We start from the raw sequence: 27,416 nt of genomic DNA on the forward strand, positions 1-27,416 counted from the left end.
TACATAATGTGAGGAAAAAATAAAGTAAAAACATACAAAAATAACACGAGTAAACTTCCTGGGAGCAGAACTGCTAGCGAAAATAACCACATCTTCAAAATCGGCACTATCAAAGCTCCCTGTGTGTGTGCGTGCGTGCGTGTGTGTGCGTGTGGTGTGTGTGTGAGAGTGTGCATGTTGCGTGTGTGTGTGTGTGTGTGTGTGTGTGTGTCTGACTGTCCCCCCCCCCCCCACAGTTTCTATGCTGGTTCAGGATCAATAAAAGCGCTGTGACATGGAACGTTGTGTAATGTTATTTTTTCTTTCCGGGGCGTCGAGGAGGAGCGGCACAACTCACCCAGTCAGTCACTACCCTCTGCTGCAGGTGTGTGCAGTTCAACTGGAGGAATGTACACACACAGACAACACACACACACACACACGCACACATGCACAAAATGGCTGCCCCATTTTGGGCCTCATCTGTCCCTTAAATCGATAACACATTACAACAGTTACTGAAGAAGTGGATTCAAGCCCAGAGACATATAACACTGTGTGAGTGTGTGTGTGAGTGTGTGTGAGTGTATCACTCTTCTTCTTCTCCTTTTCTCTCTTTCTCTCTCTCCCTACGCTCACACACACACACGGTAATAGCAGACACTGAAGGTGAACGCAGACTTCAACGTCACAATGCCTCCAGAGCTCCCACCAGAGCCCGAGGAGTCTACTAGACTCTAGAGGAGGCACTGCAAGCACTGTGATTGGTCCACTTGAGGGGCGATGTGTCACTGCAAGCACTGTGATTGGTCCACTTGAGGGGCGATGTGGCACTGCAAGCACTGCGATTGGTCCGCTTGAGGGGCGATGTGGCACTGCAAGCACTGCGATTGGTCCGCTTGAGGGGCGATGTGGCACTGCAAGCACTGTGATTGGTCCACTTGAGGGGCGATGTGGCACTGCAAGCACTGCGATTGGTCCGCTTGAGGGGCGATGTGGCACTGCAACAAGCACTGTGATTGGTGCGCTCGCCTGGAGCCGCACGTGTCCATGTGTACCATGCTGTGAGGAGAACAGTTCTGCTCTTGAACGGAGGAGAGGTTAGCTAAGAAGGTACTGCTCATATTGGCTACGTAAGGACGTCACGAAGATCACTGAGAGAGACGGACCAGAACATTGGTTTGGACACATCGACAAAGAAACAGAAAAACATTCCGATGAAATAAACAAGAGAAGAGAAGATGGAACAGGGATGTTGTTTCCTCTTCTCCCGACTTGTCTTCCAGTATTAAACACCGGGACGTGGATCACAATCACCGCGGCGGCGACGACAACCAGGTAATTATAACACGCTCTGATCACTCCTCCAGTCGTCCCAATGTCCCCCACTGTCCAAAACCCCCGCAGCCACTGCAGACAGAACGCCAGGGACACTTTGTCGCAGAGTGGCTCACACTCCCCAAGACACACACACAGGACGGTAACACACTTTTTTTTATCAAATACACTGGCGCACACTTAAACACACGGTAATTCTATCCATAGTGACGGTGTGCTGTAGTGACTTCACATGACGAAGAGGAAAAGCAAGAGGAGGAAGAGGTAGGAAGACGAGGAAGAGTATGAAGAGGAGGGAGAGGGATATGAGGAGGAAGAAGAGGATGGAGAGGGATATGACGAGGAGGAGGAGGAGGAGGAGGAGGGAGGAAGAGGATAAACAATACGTGGGGGAAGAGGAGGACGAAGGTCTCACCTGAAGAACGTGACGAAGAACTGCACCAGGTCCATGAAGTTACTGTGCTGAGAGAAGGCGATCTGCGGAGGAAGGGGAGGCGGAGCTTAAACAGAGTTCTACGTTCAGAAAGATGCACGCTTAGGCCAATTTGTGTTGACCTTAGTGTGTGAGAGTGTGAGAGTGTGAGTATGAGGGCCGACGGTCCACTCTACTGGTTATAGTCGCTTACTCGTGAGTAGTACGTTCATTGATAAAGAAAAATAATGTCCACAGCCGCTCTCCAGTGTAAAACAAAGATATCCAAATGGTTTATTTCTCTTCCACAGCGAAGTCTTTCTTTACGATCCTAAAGCTATTTTCCTAAATATTCACGTCACTACTACAAGGTAAGAAAACTGTATTTTCCCAGTCTCCAAAATCACAGCAGACTCGACACATGACAAAATTCCTCCACACCTGAAAGCCGTAAATCAACTTGCCGGCTCTTTCCACAGCAAAACGGTAGGCAAGGCACCCGGGTCTAGAAATGCAGGCTTCAATCTATGTTGTTTAGTCTATCTGTTCAGTACTGCTCAGCACTGTTTGAAGATGCACACTGACCTCTTCCGAGAGAATTGTTGAATAATATAGATACACAAATGTTGTAGATTGTTTGGTTATGACATCATACTGTCTGTGACATCACAAAATGGTCTACAAATATTTGATTATGACATCATACTGTGACATCACAAATGTTCTAGAATGTTCTATTATGACAAATAAGACGGTTCAATGACTTTATCTAAATCCAATCAATATTCCTAATGCCGTTTCAATGTAAGGTTATAAAAATAAACATAAACATTCATATAATACAATAACCTAAATATATAGCTTTGGCTCCTCTACAGTGAGAGAGAGTGTGTGTGTGTGTGTGTGTGTGTGTGTGTGTGTATGTGTGTGTGTGTGTGTGTGTGTGTTAGGGCTGAGCCCAAACGTTCGAACCTTCGTTCGTTACGTTGGCATTCTAATTCTAAATCAACATTCAAATTTAAATTTTTTAATAAAATAAATGTTTCTATTCATTCTGTTTAAACCAATGGGGTTTTTCTTCACAGTTGCAGATGAAGATTAGGCTACACTAATATTATAGTATTAAAAACTGATGAGTTATTCATTAAAGAAAGTTGATTTAATTGATTTAGTTGGGCTGGGGCTTCTCCCTGGGCTGGGTCTGGGAAGTTGATTTAATAAAAGGAAAAAGACTAATTTAATCAGATTAATCACTTTATTCAAATTGAGGATTTCGTTTGAGGATATTTATAAAAAAAAGAAAAAAAGTGATAATTTTTTTCATTATTTATTTTTTTAATTTAAAAACGAAGGTTTGAACGTCCGTTCGGAAAACCCTGATGAAGTTCGAATCCCAAAAACAGGCTTCGGGGACAGCCTTAGAGTGTGTGTGTGTGTGTGTGCATGTGCGTGTGTGTCTGTGTGTGTCTGTTCAAGTTCAAGTTCAAGTTCTTTAATAGTTGTCATACAGAAGTACAGAATACTTTCATACAAAATGCTTCTTACTGTTACGCTCCAGAGACTGTGCTAGACAAGATAGTATCAAATAACATAATAACATAATATAGCATGAATTTAGAAGAAGAAAATGAGGTCACAGTGTTCGGTATAGACATATGTACAATGTTCTGAGTTACCATATAATATACAATACACAATACTATGCAGTGTACTAATGTACAGTACTATCTAGTGCAAAGCAGAAATGGGATGAGGTACAATTTTAGGTACAATTTACAGTAAGGTGTACGAGTTGTAGTGCAATCCTTCATCCATAAATATAAAGTGTGGGGAGTGGGTGCTACAGTGTGTTTGTTTAAAGTGGGTGTGTGCTATAAGTGTGTGGAGTGGGTGCTACAGTGTGTTTGTTTAAAGTGAGTGTGTGCGTGTGGATGTGTGTGCTATGTGCGTTTGGTGGTTGTTGTTGTGTAGTGTTCATTCATTGTTCGTTTAGCAGCCTGATGGCCTGGGGATAGAAGCTTCTTCTGAGTCTTTCTGTGCTCGCCTTGAGACTCCTGTATCGCTTGCCTGTCTGTGTGTGTGTCTGTGTGTGTGTGTGTGTGTGTGTGTGTGTGTGCGTGCGTGCGTGCGTGCGTGCGTGCGTGCGTGCGTGCGTGCGTGCGTGCGTGCGTGCGTGCGTGCGTGCGTGCGCGCGTGGGTCTGTCAACAGGGACAAGACAGAGACGTTGTCACCCTGGTGACAAGAGGGGAACCCAACCTATTATTTAAAAAGATCACGCGTGTCGTCCGAGACGAGGGGGAACACGTGAGACGACATGTCAGTCCGTCGGCTTCAGAAGACCTGGATTCTCGGGAGTCTGGAACATTCTCAGAGTAATCGTATATATAAAAGAGCAACCGCGGCGCTAAACGACATCCTGTCTTAATCAAGGTTGCTAGGGGTTACGTTGGCAGTGCCCCATCGTGCCCCCCCGCCCGCCCTCCCTCCCTGTTGACAGCGGCCCAGGGCTGGCACAACAGTGCCCCTCTCTGGCGACAATGCGGCACTGCGGCCGTGCTGACAAACATTCCCCTCACACTCTCTCCCCAGCAGGCAGCTCTCCGCGGTGACACCTTGGACCAGAGCTCATCACCAAGCCTGCTTATTATTCCCCGCAAAGCAGGGATTTGCATACAATTCCAGCCCTCAAAATAGGGGGGGGGGGAGGAAAAAAAGACAAAAGCTGGTGAGAACAGCCCTACGCACGTCAGATTAGCCCATGAATCTTTAATGTATGATCAGGAATGTATGCACCAGAAACCGATGGATTGGAATATGCAAAAATGACCGACTTGTGACTAAAGCAACACGCCGCTCAATGGCAATATCCTATATGCGTGTGTGTTTGTTTGTGCGTCTCTAGTGTCTCTGCACCATCTGGCCTGGATAATGTAGTGCCGTTGATTACTGTTGAGCAAAGAGCCCTCATTACCAGCGTTTTCCTCCCTGGGCAGTCGAGCGGCACAAAGAGACGGGCCGTGCCCCCAGATATGCCCACAGAGAGAAAGAGGAGGTGGGGAGAGACCAGCTATGGGGACAGAGAGAGATAGAGAGAGAGCAGCTGCAGGGAGAGTGTGAGAGAGTGAGAGAGAGAGAGGGACAGAGAGAGAGAGAGAGAGTGAGAGCGAGAGAGCGAGAGAGCGAGAGAGCAAGAGAGCGAGAGAGAATAAAGGGAGCTAGAGGGGCGGGAGAGAGAGGGATCAGCTATGGGGAAAGTGAGAGAGGGAAAGAGAGAGAAAGAGAAACCAGCTGTAGAGAGAAAGAGAGGGACAGAGAGAGAAAGAGAGCAGCTGTAGAGAGAGAGGGATCAGCTATGGGGACATAGAGAGAGAGACCAGCTGTAGGGAGAGGGAAAGAGAGAGAGAAAGAGACCAGCTGTAGAGAGAAAGAGGGAGATAGAGACCAGCTGTGGGGTAAAGATGTAAAAAGGAGGAGGAGGATGGCCTACAAAAACACTACAGATATTTTCCATTTTCCTCTCTCTTCATTTGCTTTTTTTTTTACATTCCAAGCTGAACTATTCGGAAGCAGCGGCTCTCGTTTCTCTCGCCCTCTCCCGACTCCTCCCACTTCCTCGCAGCTTCTCCAAAGTAAGCAGGTTTTTTAAAAGGTCTGGAGTAACACCACACTGCAGCCGCTAGCTAGCTAGCAGACACACACACACGTCCTGCTCTCTCACACACACACACACACCTTCCGCGGCACCCGAGACGCATTTCAGGGAATTAATCTCAGTTTCGAGGAAGTCCTGCCCTCGGCTTTGCAGGATATCTTTTCTTCTTTTCCATTTGTCCTCATGAATGTAAAATGGCAAATTAAAGAGAAAGGATTAAGGCAAATAGGGAGAGATTAGTTTAAATATTATGTGCGATAGGACTGGGACTCGAGCTTACGAGATGCCACACAGCGACATTGACACGTTACGTAGGACACCGGGCTAACAAAGCTAGCTAGTAAGCTGTATATATCCGTCTACGTTCGTAGATGATCAAAGATAATGTCTTCTAGCCTGTAGGACTCTTCTCTAGGACTCTTCTCTAGGGCTCTTCTCTAGGGCTCTTCTCTAGGGCTGCATACCGCCACTAACCCAATTCGATTCCATTTCGATTCATGAGGTTCCGATGCTATTTTCGCTGGTGTCCATCCAAACATGTCATTTGGCCTCAGCTCAGTTTCCATGGTAGTTCAGCAGGAACTCGGCGCGAGGGCAAACCAGAAACATCTGCGCGACGGGGGGGCTCGCTAGAAATAACAGCTCCACACATCCACTGAAAAAAAAAAAAGACAGATTCAAATATAGATTTGGGGATTTTATCTTTTAAATTAAATGATTCTATTTTCTCATATTTTTATATTATTTTCAGAGTTAATTATATTGTTTAAGGTTTATTTTTGTCATATTTCTATATTCATATTTAATTTCCTATATTTCCATCCACTGCCCATGCCTGTACCTCCCCTCCCCCATGTTGCTATGATGCCCCGACTTCCCCAAGGAGGTCAATAAAGGAATACATTTAGGCCATGTTTAGACGGAAACGCTCACGGGTGAATCCGGAATATTTGTTTCCAGATGTGCCTTTTGTTCATACGGCAACAGCGTTTTTGCGGGGAGAATCCGCAAAAAAGTTAAACCACCTTCCTGGGTGGAAATCCTAGAAACTATACACCTTCGCACTATCATCTGAACAGTCAAAACGCATAAAACTATGACGAAAGGGTTCTCAAGGCTCTCGTCGCGTACTGCTTACATCACGGCATGCGCCAGTAGCCTAGAAGCGTAAACAAAGCAAACAAGCATGTCTGATTCTATCCACGGAGATCACCACATTGGCAGTACTTTTAAATACACACAAATCAGTCCAGCGGCTATCACATCTAGTGACTGGAGCCACTGTCTGTGAGTGACTCTGCTTTGGTCCAATCACATTCCCCCACCCACAGTGTGCGAATCAGAGACAGAGTAGGGCGGGTCTTCACAGCACGCTTGGTTGTCTCAACTACCTGAGGCAGTGTAGCGGGGCTCCGTCATCTCGAGTCGACTACACTTTTACAGCCTCGTCTGCACGAATAATTCCCTCCCAAAACACTAGTCTAAACGCAAAATTAAAAGTGAGACCGCAAGACGACTTCTGCGGTTTCTGTTGAGACTCTCTCCGTCTAAACATGGCCTTAGTCATTTAGCTGACGCTTTTATCCAAAGCGACTTACAAATTGTGAACAAGAAGTCAGCAGGAGGGGTACATGTACATTTTGTCATTTAGCTGATGCTTTTATCCAAAGCGACTCACAAGTTCTGTACGACAAGTCATCAGGAACTCTTTCAGCCGAGTAACAATGTAATATAAAATCGTGTTGAAACTAGAGTGCTGCAGTATTGAGTGCATAGTAGTATCGACATATTAGTATAACAGTTAGTCATCTCTGTAGTACATCTCTGGCAGCTTATTGTTCGTCAAATAGTGTCAAGCTTGAGTGTTACACTCTTGAGTGCTTAGTAGTATAGACACACTACAGTAGCATGATGGGTAGCAGGTGCCAACCTGCTCATCGGGAGCAGTTAGGGGTTAAGTGTCTCTTGCTCAAGGACACTTCGACACGCTGCCCAGGAGGAGCAGGGAATCAAACGGGGAACCTCCGGATTACCAGACGACTGTGCTACCTCCTGAGCCACTGTTGCCCCCTAGTAGTATAAGTATAGTAGCATAGTCAGTAAGACGTTTTTTTTATGTATTTATTTATTTATTTCTATTTTATTTTATATATTGTTTGAAGAGGTGTGTTTCTAGTCGACGGCGGAAGATTGGCCAGCAGTATCTCATCTCATCTTATAGGATATACCCCCCACACACACCAGATAGCTTAGACCTAGCTGTCCAGCTGAGAGCGTGCACCAGGCCTGGAGCACAACAACAAAAGGCCTGGCTGGCACTGGGGAGGTGTTCCCACATCATATCAAAAGACCCCCCCCCCGCCCCTGGCTGAAGAACAGTCACAAAGCGGGGGCCCCGCGATAATGGTTACGCCAACGGCTAATCTCCGGTGCCGGCCCCCGTGGGTTGTCACGGAGACGCAGTGGTGGTGGTGGTGACGGCGGTGGGAGGCCCCGGGCGACGCCCCCGCTACACTCGCCCGGCGGAGGACCTCACAGCGGGGGCCTCGTCGAGGCCTGCCACCGGGTATCGGGGGGGTGGGGGGGGGGGGGGGGGGGGGGGGGGTGCTGGCCGTAATGACTCACGACAGCCGCTTGCGCCATAATGGGAGCTCGAGGAAACGTATCCTTATCGAGCGCGGAGGCTCTCCGCTCAACAGGCTCTCCGCTCAACAGGCTCTCCGCTCAACAGGCCGCGTGGAGACGTCAAAGACAAAGAGAACAGGGGCACTTTCTTTTTTTTATCCACTTTTTCTCCCATTTTTCTATATTTTCTCCCATCCCAATTTCGTATCATCCAATTCAACCCTCCCCTGTCACAAACGCTGTTTCTTGCCTCCCACAAGCCGGCTGCAATGTGGACTAAGTCATACATAGCACAAGTCCCCTCCGATACTCGAGGTAACAGCAGTCGCATCTTTTCACCTGCGCAGCTCGATCTCTCAGTGGCGAGGAGTAACGCGTGGGAGGCTCACGCTGCCCCCGACACTTCCTGATTCTACTGCGCAGGCGCACCAACCGACCTGTAGGAGTCGCTGTCCACAACGCCCGATCCCCACCCATCAGTTTCCCACCCCCTAATACGGCCAATGTGTATTAGTATGAACGACCAGCTAAACTGAAAGCAATGTGGAGCGCTGGCCTCGAACAGGCAAGCCCAGCGTCTCCGTCATTCGTGGCGAGCGCCTTGCCCACTACGCCACGTAGCCGCCCTTTGAACTGCAACTTCTGTATGAAAAGTGCTATACAAATAAAGTATTATTATTATTATTATTAGAGGCACGTGCGGCGTGGAGAGATGTTATAATACGGCTGTGCGAGTCTTGTGTGTAAGCGTGCCATGTACGCTAGTGTACACACTCAAAAACAAGCAACACTGGTGTGTGTATATGTGTGTGTGTGTGTGTATGTGTGTGTGAAGATCTCTCTCTAGATGTGTCAATTATCAGCCAAGGACCAGCTGTCAGGCTTGATAACCATGCATGAGCCAGACACACACACACACACACACACACACACACACACACACACACACACACACACACACACACACACACACACACACACACACACACACACACACACACACACACACACACACACACACACACACACACACACACACACACACACACACACACACACACGGCTGGTAAGATCCGGAGCGTCGCTGTAATCTCTCCGTATCATCGCGGCACAACGGGGGATCGGGAGATCACAGCTCTTTAATGTAATTAGTGGAGGATTTGTGTTTCATTACGAACATCATTACGTTGAAAATCTATTCTTTTCATCAGGATAGCAGGGAGAAATGAAACGGGGAGTCGACGGGAGCGGAATGATCTCGAGGCGAATCGACGTCAAACTTCCCGGGGCTCTGCGTTCGCTTCAGAGGTGTCGGTCCCCCTTTTCCCTGCTGAACCAGACGGGATGTGGGTCAAACTTGACTCCCTTATATAAATGTTTTGCTGCATTCCCTACCTCAGCACTTTCAGAAGTGTTATGAGCAGCAATATTTGATACGCGGCGCTAAGTGGAAAATCGACGGAGGACCCGTAGCGAAGCTGTCACAGTCCTCCAGTAATACGGTGCGGTTCTGACTCGCAATGCAACACCGCGGCCCCGTCTCTCTGGATGGATCTCTATGTAAATGGGAAAAAAACCCAAAAATTATAAAACAAACGTGCCCCCTCGCTCCCTCCCTACCGTGTGAAATACCTGATTAAAATTCACAGTAAGCCCACTGGAGGAACAGGCAAGCACACACACACACACACACACACACACACACACACGCAGGGGGCCAGAAGCTCAAACAGCAAATATCATCATGGCCGGACACCCGACCACGTGAAAGATAAACAAAAACAGAGACAACCCTGCGGGGGGGGGGGGGGGGGGGGGGGAAGGGGGCAGAGAAAGAGAGAGACACAGAGAGAGACAGAGGGAGGAGAGACACAGAGAGAGAGGTAGAGAGACCTCTGGGTACAGCAGCATACTAAAGCTGTGAGAGGAGCCCCGTTTCAACACCATGTGGTTCAACTTAACATTCCACTTTGCCCCCTTTTCTCTGCTGCTGCTGTTGATCAACCGTTCTCCAACCAACCAGCCTCTCTAACCTCCAACACACCAGCCTCTCTAACCTCCAACACACCAGCCTCTCTCACCTCCAACACACCAGCCTCTCTAACCTCCAACACACCAGCCTCTATAACCTCCAACACACCAGCCTCTCTAACCTCCAACCAACCAGCCTCTATAACCTCCAACACACCAGCCTCTCTAACCTCCAACACACCAGCCTCTCTAACCTCCAACACACCAGCCTCTATAACCTCCAACACACCAGCCTCTCTAACCTCCAACACACCAGCCTCTATAACCTCCAACACACCAGCCTCTATAACCTCCAACCAACCAGCCTCTCTAACCTCCAACACACCAGCCTCTCTAACCTCCAACACACCAGCCTCTCTAACCTCCAACACACCAGCCTCTATAACCTCCAACACACCAGCCTCTCTAACCTCCAACCAACCAGCCTATCTAACCTCCAACCAACCAGCCTCTCTAACCTCCAACACACCAGCCTCTATAACCTCCAACACACCAGTCTCTCTAACCTCCAACACACCAGCCTCTATAACCTCCAACACACCAGCCTCTCTAACCTCCAACACACCAGCCTCTCTAACCTCCAACACACCAGCCTCTATAACCTCCAACACACCAGCCTCTAACCTCCAACACACCAGCCTCTATAACCTCCAACACACCAGCCTCTCTAACCTCCAACACACCAGCCTCTCTAACCTCCAACCAACCAGCCTCTCTAACCTCCAACACACCAGCCTCTATAACCTCCAACACACCAGCCTCTATAACCTCCAACACACCAGCCTCTCTAACCTCCAACACACCAGCCTCTATAACCTCCAACACACCAGCCTCTCTAACCTCCAACACACCAGCCTCTAACCTCCAACACACCAGCCTCTCTAACCTCCAACACACCAGCCTCTCTAACCTCCAACCAACCAGCCTCTCTAACCTCCAACACACCAGCCTCTCTAGCCTCCAACCAACCAGCCTCTCTAACCTCCAACACACCAGCCTCTATAACCTCCAACACACCAGCCTCTCTAACCTCCAACACACCAGCCTCTATAACCTCCAACACACCAGCCTCTCTAACCTCCAACACACCAGCCTCTATAGCCTCCAACACACCAGCCTCTCTAACCTCCAACACACCAGCCTCTCTAACCTCCAACACACCAGCCTCTCTAGCCTCCAACACACCAGCCTCTATAACCTCCAACATACCAGCCTCTATAACCTCCAACACACCAGCCTCTCTAGCCTCCAACACACCAGCCTCTATAACCTCCAACACACCAGCCTCTATAACCTCCAACACACCAGCCTCTAACCTCCAACACACCAGCCTCTCTAACCTCCAACACACCAGCCTCTCTAACCTCCAACACACCAGCCTCTCTAACCTCCAACACACCAGCCTCTATAGCCTCCAACACACCAGCCTCTCTAACCTCCAACACTCCAGCCTCTCTAACCTCCAACACACCAGCCTCTCTAACCTCCAACACACCAGCCTCTCTAACCTCCAACACACCAGCCTCTCTAACCTCCAACACTCCAGCCTCTCTAACCTCCAACACACCAGCCTCTCTAACCTCCAACACACCAGCCTCTCTAACCTCCAACACACCAGCCTCTCTAACCTCCAACACACCAGCCTCTCTAACCTCCAACACACCAGCCTCTATAACCTCCAACACACCAGCCTCTCTAACCTCCAACCAACCAGCCTCTATAACCTCCAACACACCAGCCTCTCTAACCTCCAACACACCAGCCTCTCTAACCTCCAACACACCAGCCTCTATAACCTCCAACACACCAGCCTCTCTAACCTCCAACACACCAGCCTCTCTAACCTCCAACACACCAGCCTCTATAACCTCCAACCAACCAGCCTCTCTAACCTCCAACACACCAGCATCTCTAACCTCCAACACACCAGCATCTCTAACCTCCAACACACCAGCCTCTATAACCTCCAACACACCAGCCTCTCTAACCTCCAACCAACCAGCCTCTCTAACCTCCAACCAACCAGCCTCTCTAACCTCCAACACACCAGCCTCTATAACCTCCAACACACCAGTCTCTCTAACCTCCAACACACCAGCCTCTATAACCTCCAACACACCAGCCTCTCTAACCTCCAACACACCAGCCTCTCTAACCTCCAACACACCAGCCTCTATAACCTCCAACACACCAGCCTCTAACCTCCAACACACCAGCCTCTCTAACCTCCAACACACCAGCCTCTCTAACCTCCAACCAACCAGCCTCTCTAACCTCCAATACACCAGCCTCTATAACCTCCAACACACCAGCCTCTATAACCTCCAACACACCAGCCTCTCTAACCTCCAACACACCAGCCTCTAACCTCCAACACACCAGCCTCTCTAACCTCCAACACACCAGCCTCTCTAACCTCCAACCAACCAGCCTCTCTAACCTCCAACACACCAGCCTCTCTAGCCTCCAACCAACCAGCCTCTCTAACCTCCAACACACCAGCCTCTATAACCTCCAACACACCAGCCTCTCTAACCTCCAACACACCAGCCTCTATAACCTCCAACACACCAGCCTCTATAACCTCCAACACACCAGCCTCTCTAACCTCCAACACACCAGCCTCTATAGCCTCCAACACACCAGCCTCTCTAACCTCCAACACACAAGCCTCTCTAGCCTCCAACACACCAGCCTCTATAACCTCCAACACACCAGCCTCTCTAGCCTCCAACACACCAGCCTCTATAACCTCCAACACACCAGCCTCTCTAGCCTCCAACACACCAGCCTCTATAACCTCCAACACTCCAGCCTCTCTAACCTCCAACACACCAGCCTCTAACCTCCAACACACCAGCCTCTCTAACCTCCAACACACCAGCCTCTCTAACCTCCAACACACCAGCCTCTATAGCCTCCAACACACCAGCCTCTATAGCCTCCCAACACACCAGCCTCTCTAACCTCCAACACACCAGCCTCTATAGCCTCCAACACACCAGCCTCTCTAACCTCCAACACACCAGCCTCTATAGCCTCCAACACACCAGCCTCTCTAACCTCCAACACTCCAGCCTCTCTAACCTCCAACACACCAGCCTCTCTAACCTCCAACACACCAGCCTCTATAACCTCCAACACACCAGCCTCTATAACCTCCAACACACCAGCCTCTATAACCTCCAACACACCAGCCTCTATAACCTCCAACACACCAGTCTCTATAACCTCCAACACACCAGCCTCTCTAACCTCCAACACACCAGCCTCTCTAACCTCCAACACACCAGTCTCTATAACCTCCAACACACCAGCCTCTCTAACCTCCAACACACCAGTCTCTATAACCTCCAACACACCAGCCTCCAACACTCCAGCCTCTCTAACCCAGGACACACACTCACACAACCCACCGCTAAACGGAAAGGAAACGGAATGAAAGTGACAAAAAAAAAATAAACTGGCCTTTATGAGAAAGAAAAGAGAGACAGAGTGGGTAGATTAAGGAGGAACAAGTGGAAATTGTTACCTCTCTGGCGAAGGTAAAGCTCCATGAGCGTACGAGGCACGACTGACAAAGACGCCTACGACAAAACTTGACTGCTACACTCTGGAGGGGGAGATGTCCTAGAGACGATCCCACCCAGAGGGTCGGAAGGTGGGGTGGTTCCAGAGGAGGCCAGGGGGTCTCTCTCTCTCTCTCCCTCCCTCTCCCTCTCCCTCTCTCTGCTCTCCTGAGCTGTGGAGCTGCTAGCCTGCAAGACCTGGCTCTCCTCTCCCCTCTTGCTGGAGCTGGAGCTGGGTTGGAAAGCGAGGTCTGAGGGGCTGAGCTAAGCAAACTCACATGCGGGGCAGGACGTGAAGGATAGAGGCAGGCGGGTGGGCGAGGTAGAGAGAGAGAGAGAGAGAGAGATCCTATTTTTTTGGTCAGGGGAAAGGGGGGTAGGAGAAAGGAAAGGAGGGGGGTGCAGCCAAATCACTTCCAGAACTGGTCAGGCACAGAGTAGAGGCAGAGGCCGCTTTCGCAGGGAGTGGGACCAGAACAAACCAGGTTAATCGCCCCTCTATCCAAGTCATCCGTCACACGGAGTCATTTCCATCCTATTTTCCTTCTGTGATTCTGCAAAACTCAACTAACTTCCAGCTTTTCTTTTCTTTTTCTTTTTTTGAAATCAAGATTAAAGCTCGAGACTCAAGACACAGTCGTAATGGTCACCGGCGATTACGGTACGGATCAAAGGACGAGAGGGCGCCGTGATTACACGCGTCTGCGTTTCTGTACGAGAACTGCCATAACTTTGCATATTTTGTATCCGATTTGGCTGCGTCTCGGTGGATAGGTTGAGGGTCAGCCAAGGGACCTGCGCTATTTCAGAAGAAAAGAGGGTTTTCTTCAAATCAGTGAAAGATCAACGGCACACAGAGTGAGGTCAAAGTTCAGCCGGGCGGCTTAGAGGTGAAGAGGCCGACCAGTGACCGCTTGTGAGTTAGCGCCATCGCTGACCTCTGACCCTGGGGAACAGTGTGTATACTGTATGTCAAATGAGAGGGTTCGCCTGCCTTGGGTACATGGACAATAAAGGACAATCTCTCTCTCTCTGACAGTGAAGACACATCTCCAGGAGAAGCCTCTCTCTCTGCTCTCTCCAAACCGGCCACCTGTCGTGGCTGTACTTGTTGAATCAGAAGATTCCCTCCCAGGCGGCATGTGTGTGAAAGTGTCCTTGAGCAAGACACTTATCCTCTAACTCCTCCCGATGAGCAGGTTGGCACCTTGCATGGTCACCTCTGCCGTCGGTGTGTGAGTGAATGTGTGGGTGAATGGGTGAATGTGAGGCATAGGTTGTAAAGCGCCTTGGATAAAAGCACTATATAAATGCAGACCATTTATCATTATAAAACATGAAACTGCCTCGAGTTGCCAGGACTTTCATATTGTAGGACTTTCATATTGTAATGAAGAGATTAATTACACAAAATAATATAATTTGTATCCATTTTGCATCGCCTGGGGGCGGCGGATGATGATGATGATGAATAGTTATATTTTCGGTCTTTGTTTACAGATAAATCAAAAACACACATGTGTGGACTTGTGGACAAATGTACATATTCAAAGTAAGCTCACACACAAAATGCAAACTCAATGACCGAAAAAAGGAATAGGCTGAAGCACATTTATCTAGTAAAATTAATGGAAGAACAAATATAAATGTAAGGGGGTAGGGATCAATAAGCTTAGCTTCCCTCTACTCCTTTTTTGGACATGTCTGCTAACCAAACACATTGCTCTTGACCTTTTGTTTATAATTCCTTATTTTTTCTTTTTTAATGTTTTTCTTTTGATGTTTTTTTAATTTGTTGCATTGATTGTTTGGTTCGACGGAACAAGATATTGTGAGTTGTTTGGAGAAATATGGAGAATAACATGTCCAAAAATAAACTTTTTCATTCATTCATTCATTCATTCACATGCTTATTTTTGCCTATCCTTTACAATTCTTAAAAACTAAATATACTTTAATATAAGAAAGAACATTTTTAAATATGCTGCAAGATATAATTTTTTTCTTTTCTTTTTCTTTAAGAGAAAAAGAAAAGAGAAAATAAATGTTTGATGTTTTACTCAAAACTGTACTCCTGAATTATTTTATCCTTCAGGGCCTTTTTAAATCTCCCCTGAGAGGTACACAACTTCAACCCGTCACTAAGACTATTCCACAATTTAACTCCCAAAATTGAAACACATCTAGCTTTTACATTAGTTCTTACCTTTTTATATGTTTTAAGAATACACAACCCTCTTAAATTATACTTTCCTTCTCTTGGTTGAAAGAGACATTGAATGCAAAATGTTAACTATCTTGAAACGAACTCTGGCTAACGTCAATTCAACCACGTGCAATTACTGTATGTGGAATGAGAGGCGCATACTGTAGGGGCGACAGTGGCTCAGGAGGTAGAGCGGTCGTCTGGTAATCGGAAAGGTTCCCGGTTAGACTCCGGCTCCTCCCGGCTGCGTGTCGAGGTGTCCTTGAGCAAGACACTTAACCCCCAACAGCTCCCGATAAGCAGGTTGGCCTCTGCTGTCGGTGCGTGAATGTGTGAATGTGAGGCATACGTTAAAAAGTGCTATATAAAAGCAGACCATTTAGTGTAATGGTGAGTCTACAGGGCTACATTTCCTCGTTACGAATTATGGAAATATTACCGGTCTGACCTTTACTGTGCACGGTCCCCGTCAAGTAAACAAAGTCAAAATGAGTACACGTAAGAATTATACGTATGTACATTATAGACATATACAAACACCTGGTTCAGACATACTTGTAAAGTGGGTCAGTCATAATACGCCACCATGTATATTTTCAGGCATTGTGTGCTTTAACACATTGGGTGCCATGCAGTATGCCCATCTTTACCACTCTCTGCCAGTGCTGTAACCCTATGGAGTGGCTCACCTTCTTTGCAGGGCTATAACTTTTTAAATATTATAGCTATATCGACATTACTATGGCCCATTCAACATCAGGTATCCATCGTTCCGGATGTGGGAACGTTATATTTTTCCATTCATACATTGTCGTGTTAGTACCGTTGAGAATATAAGTATGTTTTTAGACTGTATAGCAGTAATTCCTAGAATGCGCGTTATAGGCCCTGCCGCGTATTATACATTATCGATTGGCGTTTCGTCCCTATACACGCTATATTAAAAAATGTCAAATGCATATGATCGCTATACATTATGCTGCATCATGCATGAAGGAAAGGGGGGGGGGGGTAGTTTATGATTCCTTGATTGTCACTAACAGCTTTCTTTAGTAAGACACCATACGTTGATCGGACAGATTGCAATGAAATAATTGGACAATCGAGCTGGAAATAACGTTAGATTCCTCTTACCTCTGGCCGATGCGTCTCTGGAGAAAAAGAAATTCCAATTATTTGACTTTATCTGCTAGATCCATTTTCCGTTTGTATGACGCAATAAACGCCGAAAGCATATTGATTCTTGCGTCTCGAAAGCGATCCAATGCACTCGAGGTGTGTATATTGATGCACGTAACAACATATCTCTGGCGGATGCTTTTTCCCCGATGCACCGAGCGCCACTTCCGGTTTAGAGTGGCGTGTAACTCGCAATGGCAATTAATGTGTTAATATCAGCTGTATAATTTTCATGTTTGGGAATCCCAACCCGAGCATGACATAAGAGCAAAATGGCCGCCGTGTGAACATGGTCAACACAGGCACAGTTATGCAACACGGAGCAAACCGACAGCTGCGGCTACCTGTAGCTACACATGACAGCAGTGGCCTAATGTGCAGTGGAGGAAAAGTAACACGTTAACGAAGCAAAATCAGCTAATTAGTGGTGCAACATAATGCAGCGTTATGCATCTCCCTCTCCCCCTCCCCCTCCCCCTCCCCCCTCCCTCCCCCTCCCCACAGAGCAGAAGGGCAGGGAGTGCAGCAGCAGTCCTGGTTGTGGCTTGGCTACATAAACACACAGTGTCAGGCAGGCAGTCAGACACAGAGGCTCTTTCACTCGGGCTGTTGGAGCAGCCAGCAGCCACATCACACTGCACCATTCAAAATACACACGTTTACGTGTGTGTGTGTGTGTGTGTGTGTGTGTGTGTGTGTGTGTGTGTGTGTGTGTGTGTGTGTGTGTGTGTGTGTGTGTGTGTTGTTATCCATAACCTTTTCACTTCCTCATAAGAGTTGAACGTCTGTAATATCCCAATGTTACTGTATGTATTGCAATTTAAATTGTTGATTTAATTCGTTTAGATTTTCTTCCCCTCTTACGTTGGATTTATTTTCTCCATGCTATGTGTTGATATGAGAAATATAGAAATGGTTACAGGCAGCCATATTGGAAGCCTCTCATACTCAGGTTAGGTTGAATGGTACGTTTACAGAGAATGGTACGTTTTCATGGCAAAGGCTTTCCGATGTTTGAATGCAAGAGCCCGTTGTAAAGGAACACGCCAACATTTTGGGACAATGAACGGAAGCGGACAGTGCCGGTTAGCCTATAGGCATTGTCCAACTAACACCTCTCCCGAAGGCTAACCGGCACTGTCCACTTCCATTCATTGTGCTAAGCTAGGCTAACGTGCAGCCAGAGAGCTTTCTACTGAACGCACAGAGAGGAAACTGGTATCTATCTTCTAGTTCTTGTCTCTCTCTGGAGAAGGCGGTAAGCTAATTTCCCCAAATGTTGGCGTGTTCCTTTAATCAACGTCCTGTATTTAGTGTCGTCCAACCGTCGTCTGATAAACGTACCTGGATTTTAATGGGCCACGTGAAATTGCTGACGTAGACAAAGAAGGTGATGTTGGGGTTGTTGCGGAAGTCAAAGTTCTCGTTGGAGAAACTGTCCTTGAAGTCCTTGATGTTACTCCTGGAGATGATGGGGATCTCTTCACCTGTCTGGGTCCCTGCTGGAGGAAGGAGAGGAAGGAAGGAGAGGAAGGGAGGAAAGGAAGGAAGGAAGGGGAAAAAGGAAGGGAAGGAAGGAAGGAATAAGGAAGGAAGGAGGGACAGGAAGGAAATGAAGGAAGGAAAGGAAGGAAAGGGAAGGAAGGAAAGGAAAGACAAATAGAAGGAAAGACACAGATAGAAGGACAAAGTGTACATATAGACAGAAGAAAGAAAGAAAGAATACTTATTAATTAAAATTCACTTTCTTATCGCAGTTCCGTTTTGCCGTCAATTTATTTTTTAAAATATTGTGATATGATATTTTGGCCATATCGCCCATCCCTACTCTTGATAGTCCTCCATTTCAGGTATGTATGTCAGCTCAGATGTAGTGTATGTCAGTTGAGATGTAGTGTATGTCAGTTCAGATGTAGTGTATGTCAGTTCAGATGTACCTGTGAAGCTGGTGGACCAGGTGATGTTCAGGTTGAAGTTCTTGGAGGCATTGATGAACATGTCCAGGTCCCGGTTTTGCTGAGGGAGGAGAGAAGACATGCAATCACCATCAGCATCATCATCATCATCATCATCATCATCATCATCATCACTACCACCACCATCACTGTCATTGCTGTTATCATCATTGTAACTGAGGGGTACAATTCCCTGACTGTATTGATAAGTATGGTATCATTAAACCACTACCGCTTTATGTACTTTAATTACTGGCCATACAGTACATGATATATAAATATGATGAACACTTCCCACATTGAATCGGTTCCACACAAAGGTATAATCAAGTATTTATTGCAGCAAAAGGTACATAATATACTTCTCTATACTTTGGATGCGCTTATAAGGCAAAGGAATGTGCGTAGGCAAATCAATAATGAATGTCCATTCTCTGGTTACGCAGGAGGTAATTATACAACCTGAATCTTAGGGAATTATATCTATGGTACACTAGTAATATATAGCGGGAGATACTGGAAGGGTCCCCCCGGTTGTAAGCCAGCAGGGGTAGAGGATCTGTCGGTAGTAGAGAGTCTGGTCAACGATGACTAAGGAGACTCCAAGTACAGGAGACGGTGCAATAGTCTCTTGATCCACAGACGAATACAGCTGTTCTCCGTAGACTGTAGCTCCACAGTGAAGAAAGCTAGCCGGCCTCAGGCTCTCTGAGGCGCCGACTCGACCTGGCTCCTCACAGGGTAAATCCCACACGTGTAGGCGTCGGCGATTCTCCGCTCCATAAATCACAGGACCAAAGCAAATATAATCCAGCCGCAAAGGGCTATGTAGTCGTCGGGTAGATTAATCCAGTGTACATGTCCACACGGTTCTCGTCTAGGTCTCCTCGGGTGAAAGCGCCATGAAAGCAGCCCAGCCTGGATAAGCACCCTAGCTGATACGAGGAAGCGTTGGTGATGCTGGTCACTGTAGAACTTTAGCCGCACGATACACTATACACAAATAGACTATTACTGACTTAATAGAAATATGTCGCACTCGACGGTATAGCGCCAAACTCTGACAATTCAGTTATTAATTCGCACGCGGTCTCAATGCTCTATTTTGGGGCCAAACAGGCCATACTTCACCGCACGGAGTATCGTGGGTGAGGCTTCAACTTATTGGGTAACTCTGGACTTCTGACTAAGTGCTTCTGTATTCACCTGCGCCATATTTATATGCACATCGAACAAACTAGTGCCAACCTCATTTCTGTCTCGTAGCCCTGGGCAAGGCCGGGCTTGTACAGACATGTCTTGACGGTGACTTTGAACCTGACTCCGGAGGCATGGCTCTGGCGCCTGTGGACCGCTGTCCAATAGGAGAATGAAATATTATGGTCTGCACTAAAGGGATATTCCGTGTATATGTACAAGGAATATACAAGGGATATCAAACGATATACAAATACTATGCAATATATATCAATCAATAAATATATATATTCGGTTTAATCTGATCCTTTGTAACAATCATCATCATCATCATCATCACTGTCATTGCTGTTATCATCATCATCATCATCATCATCATCATCATCCCTTAAGCCCTAGTTGGTTGTAACTAATTATGTTGAGGTACGGTGTTGCAGCCTGACCATATAACACCAGTGGTGTGGTGTGGTGTGGTGTCAGCCTGCTCTGTGGTGTGGTGTCAGCCTGCTCTGTGGTGTGGTGTGGTGTGGGGCAGCCTCCCTACATACCTCCTCCGGCGTGGCCACAAAGTTGATGGCGGTGTAGTGTCTGTCGTCCTCCTGGGACAGGCTGAAGGTGAACTGGTAGTCGATCAGCAGCGTGTCTGGAACGGGGACCCAATCACAACACGTCCTCAAAAGTGCTCCCAACCACAGCAGAGACACGGTTATGAAGTTGTGGACTTCATCATATCAATCATATCTGACAACATGAAAATCTGCTCATGTTTGTGTCGTGCTGAAAATATATTTATAATGAATAGAAAATTAAACGTATGCGAGCCGGTTGTTAGCAGACTTTTCCGTTTGCTTCTATTCAAACTAAAGAATGCGCAATAACTGTCAACAGTGACTATTTTTTCACAAGGATGATATTGCTTTTCATGTGCTTTATTATGTCCCTTCCCTCACAGCCCCCTGCCTTTTCATCAAGCCACGCAAACACCTCAAAACACTCCTCAGAAGCGAGAGAAATAGGGAGAGCAGAGCTGATGTACAGCTGGCATGTAGAGCTACTCTTTCATGGCTTTAGATAGAAGTTCACCACACACGCCATCATTATTATGGCTATAGAGCTCTATAGAGCACACCTTTCTAATTATACTGTGAATAACTAGAAAGCAGGGTTTCAACAAGTTAAATGTAAGACTTTTTAAGACCTTTTTAATACCACTAAGAGCAAGATTTCATATGAATTTTATGACCGTACTAGCAAAAAACTAACAAAAAAAAACACATAGCAACACTGAACTGGCGGCTGCACTTGCGCACCAATTTAAATTCTTGTGCGTTTCATACAAGCTCTCGCCAGACACACCAAGCTCCCAGTAGCCCCGCAAAAAACAACGACTTGAATACAAAAACATTTCATGTATTTAATATTATTTCATCTCCCAACAGCCGAGTACCTGTGCAAATGAAATGTAAGACGTAATACCTTTTAAGGACTTAAAATGATAATTGTGAATTTAATACTTTTTAATACCCTGCATTATTATACTTGGTGGAGCCTGAGGTGTGGGCAGCAGTAGTAACTCCTCTCCTATACCCACTGAAATCTACCTACACAGACATATAAACAAAGTGCAATACTATGTTGGCATCTTTTGCCTAGAGCTCGCCGTTTGACAGCATTACACATTCCATCTTTAAAGCCCCAAAGAGTTTGATCCGTAGATAAGGTTTTGGAATGTACTTCACGCATCATAAGTCAGACTATAGGTCTATTCTACTCATAAACAAACCTTTTACAGCCACACAATACAGTGAATACAATTAGAGATTCATATGTACTTGCTGTCTAGTGTTAGTCCTTGTATCAAGAGGTCAATCAACTAGAGGATCGAATCTCTATTGCAATTCTTTTTTTTTGGTGGCGGAGTTACCCATTAGTTTACATTAGGATCACCGATTAGGCCTTTAAACTCATAGGCTTCGTTCACTCCTCAATCGAGGATGATTGACAGATTAACAAAGCATAGCGCCCCCCTGTGGCTGAACAAATACCAGCTGCGGCTTCTCTATTAGGTCATGCTGTGGGCCAGACCCAGGTGACTTAGACCCCCCCCCTCCTCTCCAGGCTTCAGCTCTGCCAATACACCCCTATAAATAAATACACTGTGTAAATACAGCTTAACAAGATGCAACCAAACTCAGCCTTTTTTTATAGATTTATTTTAAGTCATACAGTATAGCCTTTATTATGTTATACTTCTTCTGAGTTTTTTTTTAATAATAACTAGAAAGCAGGGTATCTGCAGGTTTCCACAAGACTTTTTTTTTATCTACTTTTTCTCCCATTTTCTATTTTTCTCCCATCCCAATTTCGTATCGTCCAATTCTACCCTCCCCTGTCTCGAACGCTGTTAGACCATGCCTCCCACAAGCCAGCTGCAATGTGGACCAAGCCTTATATCACGTGTCCCCTCCGGTACTCGAGGAAGCAGCCGTTGCATCTTTTCACCTGCACAGCGCAATCTCTCAGTGTCGGGGGTCTGCGTGGGAGGGACACGCCGCCCCCGTCGCTTCCTGATTCTGCTGCGCAGGCGCACCAACCGACCTGTAGGAGTCGCTGTCCACAACGTCCGATCCCCACCCATCAGCTTTCCCACCCCCTAATACTGCCAATTGTATTAGTATGAACGACCAGCCAAGCTGATAGCAATGCGGAGCTGGGCTCGAACCCAGCGTCTCCCGCATTGGTGGTGAGTGCCTTGCCCACTGCACCACCTAGCCGCCCCAAATTGAAGACTTTTTAATACCTTTTTAATACCACTTAGACAAAGATTTAATATGAATTGTATGACCATACTAGCAAAAAAACAAACAAAACAAAAAACCACATAGCAACACTGAACTGGCAGCTGCACGCCAATTTAAATGATTGTGCGTTCCATACAAGCTCTCGCCAGACACACTAAGCTCCAGGGTAGCCCTGCAAAAAACAACGTCTTGAACACAAAAACATTTCATATATATACTTTTAAGTCATACAGTATAGCCTATATTATTTTACGCTTCTTTGTCTTGGGTATTTTTTTATTTGATTGTATTTATTTATTTTTAAAATAGAAATAAATAATTGACAGGTCACTTAGAAACTGTTGTGCAGACTGCGGAAACACAGAACTACAACCCGTGACATGAATCTATTCCAAGTCTCTCACAAGTGACAACCAGCGCTTTGAAGAAACAAAGCGATTCACAAGCAATTCACAGTCATCAGCGCCTCTCGTCCCCCCCCCCCCTCTCCCCCCGTGCCTCACTGCGTGCTTATTTAAAACGCCATCTCGTCTCCCTTTCACGGCGTCACACATCAAACTCCTCCAGACCCACTCTGATCTAAGAGCCGGTGTATCTGACTGATCTGTGGCCTGAACAAAGAGAGTCTGCGATGACAATGATTCCTCAGCGACGGAGATACTCTCTCCTGTAATTGGAATTCCACTTACAGTAACATGTTCCTTTGAGAGGGTTGCCCTGGTAACGGTTCTCCACTTCACACCTGAAAGCGAAACGTGGCAAAGAGAGAAGAAAGTTAAGTCATATTTTATCATCCCCTCGGTGGAATCCGAGTTGTGATTCCAGTGCCCTGCTCAAGGGTGATGGCAGGAGTATGGACCTAGTATGCGTGTCTTTTATTCTTTTATAGTGTGGGAGGAAACTGGAGTACTCGGGAGAAAACCCGCGTGAGCATGGGGGGGGGGACATGTGAACCCTTGTCAGGTTTGAAACAATGACCATGGTGCTATGAGGAAACAGTGTTAACCACTGCAGCACTGTGCGTCGGCCCCAAGGGCATGAGATAAAAATGACAGAGAAAAAGAGAGAGGGGTGGGGGTGATGGTGAGAGGAGAGCAGAGGGGAGGGGAGAGGAGAGCAGAGAGGAGGAGGACAGGAGAGAAGAGAAGAGAGGAGAGGCGAGCAGAGGAGGAGGACAAGAGAGGAGAGGAGAGCAGAGAGGAGAGGATGAGGACAGGAGAGAAGAGAGGAGATGAGGAGGACAGGAGAGAAGATAAGAGAGGCGAGCAGAGGAGGACAAGAGAGGAGAGCAGAGAGGAGAGGAGGATGACAGGAGAGAAGAGAAGAGAGGAGAGGAGGACAGGAGAGAAGAGAAGAGAGGAGAGGCGAGCAGAGGAGGAGGACAAGAGAGGAGAGGAGAGCAGAGAGGAGAGGAGGAGGACAGGAGAAAAGAGAGGAGATGAGGAGGACAGGAGAGAAGAGAAGAGAGGCGAGCAGAGGAGGACAAGAGAGGAGAGCAGAGAGGAGAGGAGGATGACAGGAGAGAAGAGAAGAGAGGAGAGGAGGACAGGAGAGAAGAGAAGAGAGGAGAGGCGAGCAGAGGAGGAGGACAAGAGAGGAGAGGAGAGCAGAGAGGAGAGGAGGAGGACAGGAGAAAAGAGAGGAGATGAGGAGGACAGGAGAGAAGAGAAGAGAGGCGAGCAGAGGAGGAGGACAAGAGAGGAGAGCAGAGAGGAGAGGAGGATGACAGGAGAGAAGAGAAGAGAGGAGAGGAGGACAGGAGAGAAGAGAAGAGAGGAGAGGCGAGCAGAGGAGGAGGACAAGAGAGGAGAGCAGAGAGGAGAGGAGGATGACAGGAGAGAAGAGAAGAGAGGAGAGGAGGAGGACAGGAGAAAAGAGAAGAGAGGCGAGGCGAGCAGAGGAGGAGGACAAGAGAGGAGAGGAGAGCAGAGAGGAGAGGATGAGGACAGGAGAGCAGAGCAGAGGAGAGCAGAGGGGAGGGGAGAGGAGGAGGACAGGAGAGAAGAGAGGAGAGGCGAGCAGAGGAGGAGGACAAGAGGAGAGCAGAGGAGGAGAGGATGAGGACAGGAGAGCAGAGCAGAGGAGAGCAGAGGAGGAGGACAAGAGAGGAGAGCAGAGAGGAGAGGATGATGACAGGAGAGAAGAGGAGAGGAGAGGAGGAGGACAGGAGAGAAGAGAAGAGAGGAGAGGCGAGCAGAGAGGAGGAGGACAGGAGAGGAGAGCAGAGAGGAGAGGATGATGACAGGAGAGAAGAGGAGAGGAGAGGAGGAGGACAGGAGAGAAGAGAAGAGAGGAGAGGCGAGCAGAGAGGAGGAGGACAGGAGAGGAGAGCAGAGAGGAGGACAGGAGAGGAGAGCAGATGAGAGAGGATGATGACAGGAGAGAAGAGGAGAGGAGAGGAGGAGGACAGGAGAGAAGAGAAGAGAGGAGAGGCGAGCAGAGAGGAGGAGGACAGGAGAGGAGAGCAGAGAGGAGGACAGGAGAGGAGAGCAGAGGCGAGCAGAGGAGGAGGACAAGAGAAGAGAGGAGAGCAGAGGATGAGGACATGAGAGGAGAGCAGAGAGGAGAGGAAGAGGACAGGAGAGGAGAGCAGAGGAGAGGAGGAGGACAGGAGAGAAGAGAAGAGAGGAGAGGCGAGCAGAGGAGGACAAGAGAGGAGAGGAGAGCAGAGGAGAGCAGAGAGGAGAGGAGGACATGAGGAGAGGAGAGCAGAGGAGAGGAGAGCAGAGAGGAGAGGATGAGGACAGGAGAGGAGAGGAGAGCAGATGAGGAGAGGAGAGGAGGAGAGCAGGTAGGATATGAGGATGACAAGAAGAGAGGAGGACGAGGAGAGAGGATAGGAGGATGACAGGAGAGGAGAAGAGATGAAAGGAGAGGATAGGAGAGGAGAGAGGAGAGCAGAGGTGATATGATGATGAGAGGAGAGGAGAGAGGAAAGGAGAGGAGGATGACAAGAGAGGAGAGCAGAGCAGATAGGAGGAGAGAGGAAAGGAGAGGGGATGAAAGGAGAGGAGAGGAGAGCAGAGAGGGAGGGGATGAAATGAAAGGAGAGCAGAGAGGAAATGAGAGGGGATGAAAGGAGAGGAGAGGAGATCAGAGAGGAAATGAGAGGGGATGAAAGGAGAGGAGAGGAGATCAGAGAGGAAATGAGAGGAGAGCAGAGAGGAAATGAGAGGGGATGAAAGGAGAGGAGAGCAGAGATGAAAGGAGAGGGCGTGAGAGGAGAGGAGAGCAGAAAGGAAAGGAGAGGGGATGAAAGGAGAGGAGAGAAGAGCAGGGATGAAAGGAGAGGAGATCAGAAAAGGGGGGGGGGTTGGTGAATGTGAGGGTTTTAAGTTCAGATAAACAAGGCTCCATAAAGACACACAGCATGCTGGGAAATCAACGGTCACCCGCGGCACAAGACACGACCTTCAAGTCGATGGAGTCAAGTGCACCGCAGTGAAAGTAAGAGAGAGATAGAGATGCACCGCAGTGAAAGAAAGAGATAAAAGAGAGAGATGCACGGCAGTGAAAGAAAGATAGAGAGGAGGGAGAGAGAGATGCACCGCAGTGTAAGCAAGAGATAAAAGAGAGAGAGAGATGCACCATGGTGAAAGTAAGATAAAGATAGAGATAGAGAGAGAGAGAGAGAGAGAGAGAGAGAGAGAGAGAGAGAGAGAGAGAGAGAGAGAGAGAGAGAGAGAGAGAGAGAGAGACAGACAGACAGACAGACAGACAGACAGACAGACAGACAGACAGACAGACAGACAGAACGAGAGCGAGAGCGAGAGCGAGAGAGAGAGAGAGAGAGAGAGCGAGAGCAAGAGCGAGAGCGAGAGCGAGAGAGAGAGAGAGAGAGAGAGAGAGAGAGAGAGAGAGAGAGAGAGAGAGAGAGAGAGAGAGAGAGAGAGAAACGACCCGGCACTGCTGACAGAGACATATGGTAAAGTAGTGACAAGCAGCGGAGGTGTAAAAAAAAAAAAAAAAAAAAAAAAAAGCAAAGACCAAGAGGAGGAAAGAGGAGACAGCAGGGAGGAGGAAGGAGGTGTGAACTCACAGGTGGCAGCGGTCGCCTTTGATGCCCTTGGTCGTGCAGAAACACTTGCCGTTGATGGAGTTGCACATGCTGGCGTGGCCGTTACACTTGCAGGCTGAGGGGGAGAACACACCTTACAGTTTAGGATGAATAGTACTGTGCAACAACATGTTCAATTTAGGAGGACTATTACTGTGCAACAACATGTTCAATTTAGGATGAATATTACTGTGCAAGAACAGGCTCAGTAGAAAAGAGATGGTTCGCGCACTCAAAAATAAATATATAAACATAAATTCTGAACAGGTAGATATTTGTATGTATTATGCATGTATTATTCAGGGCTTCGCGCCGCCAGCCAAATACGGGTCCATTTTGCTCGTGGCAGGTATGTGTTTTATTCGTCTACTCTGCAATACACTGTGGCAAGTCAACAACCAGACTATCTTTATT

General features: G+C 47.6%; 1 protein-coding gene across 1 annotated transcript in view; it reads right to left on the minus strand.

Annotated features, from left to right (window-relative positions):
* Positions 1-1,728: 1,728 nt before the first annotated feature.
* atrn (attractin) overlaps positions 1,729-27,416 on the minus strand; it is a gene marked incomplete at its 3' end in the record, with an annotated part of 181,716 nt that continues 156,028 nt past the window's right edge. Inside the window, exons 20-25 of the mRNA XM_084309803.1 lie at positions 26,985-27,078; positions 23,635-23,687; positions 20,693-20,787; positions 18,930-19,008; positions 18,337-18,494; positions 1,729-1,794 (exon numbers count right to left, since the gene is read on the minus strand). Of these exons, the coding sequence (XP_084165929.1) occupies positions 1,729-1,794; positions 18,337-18,494; positions 18,930-19,008; positions 20,693-20,787; positions 23,635-23,687; positions 26,985-27,078 (545 nt within the window). The remainder of the gene's footprint in view (positions 1,795-18,336; positions 18,495-18,929; positions 19,009-20,692; positions 20,788-23,634; positions 23,688-26,984; positions 27,079-27,416) is intronic.

The sequence above is a fragment of the Notolepis coatsorum genome (assembly GCF_963971535.1).
Source record: "Notolepis coatsorum genome assembly, chromosome: 3".
NCBI lineage: Eukaryota > Metazoa > Chordata > Actinopteri > Aulopiformes > Paralepididae > Notolepis > Notolepis coatsorum.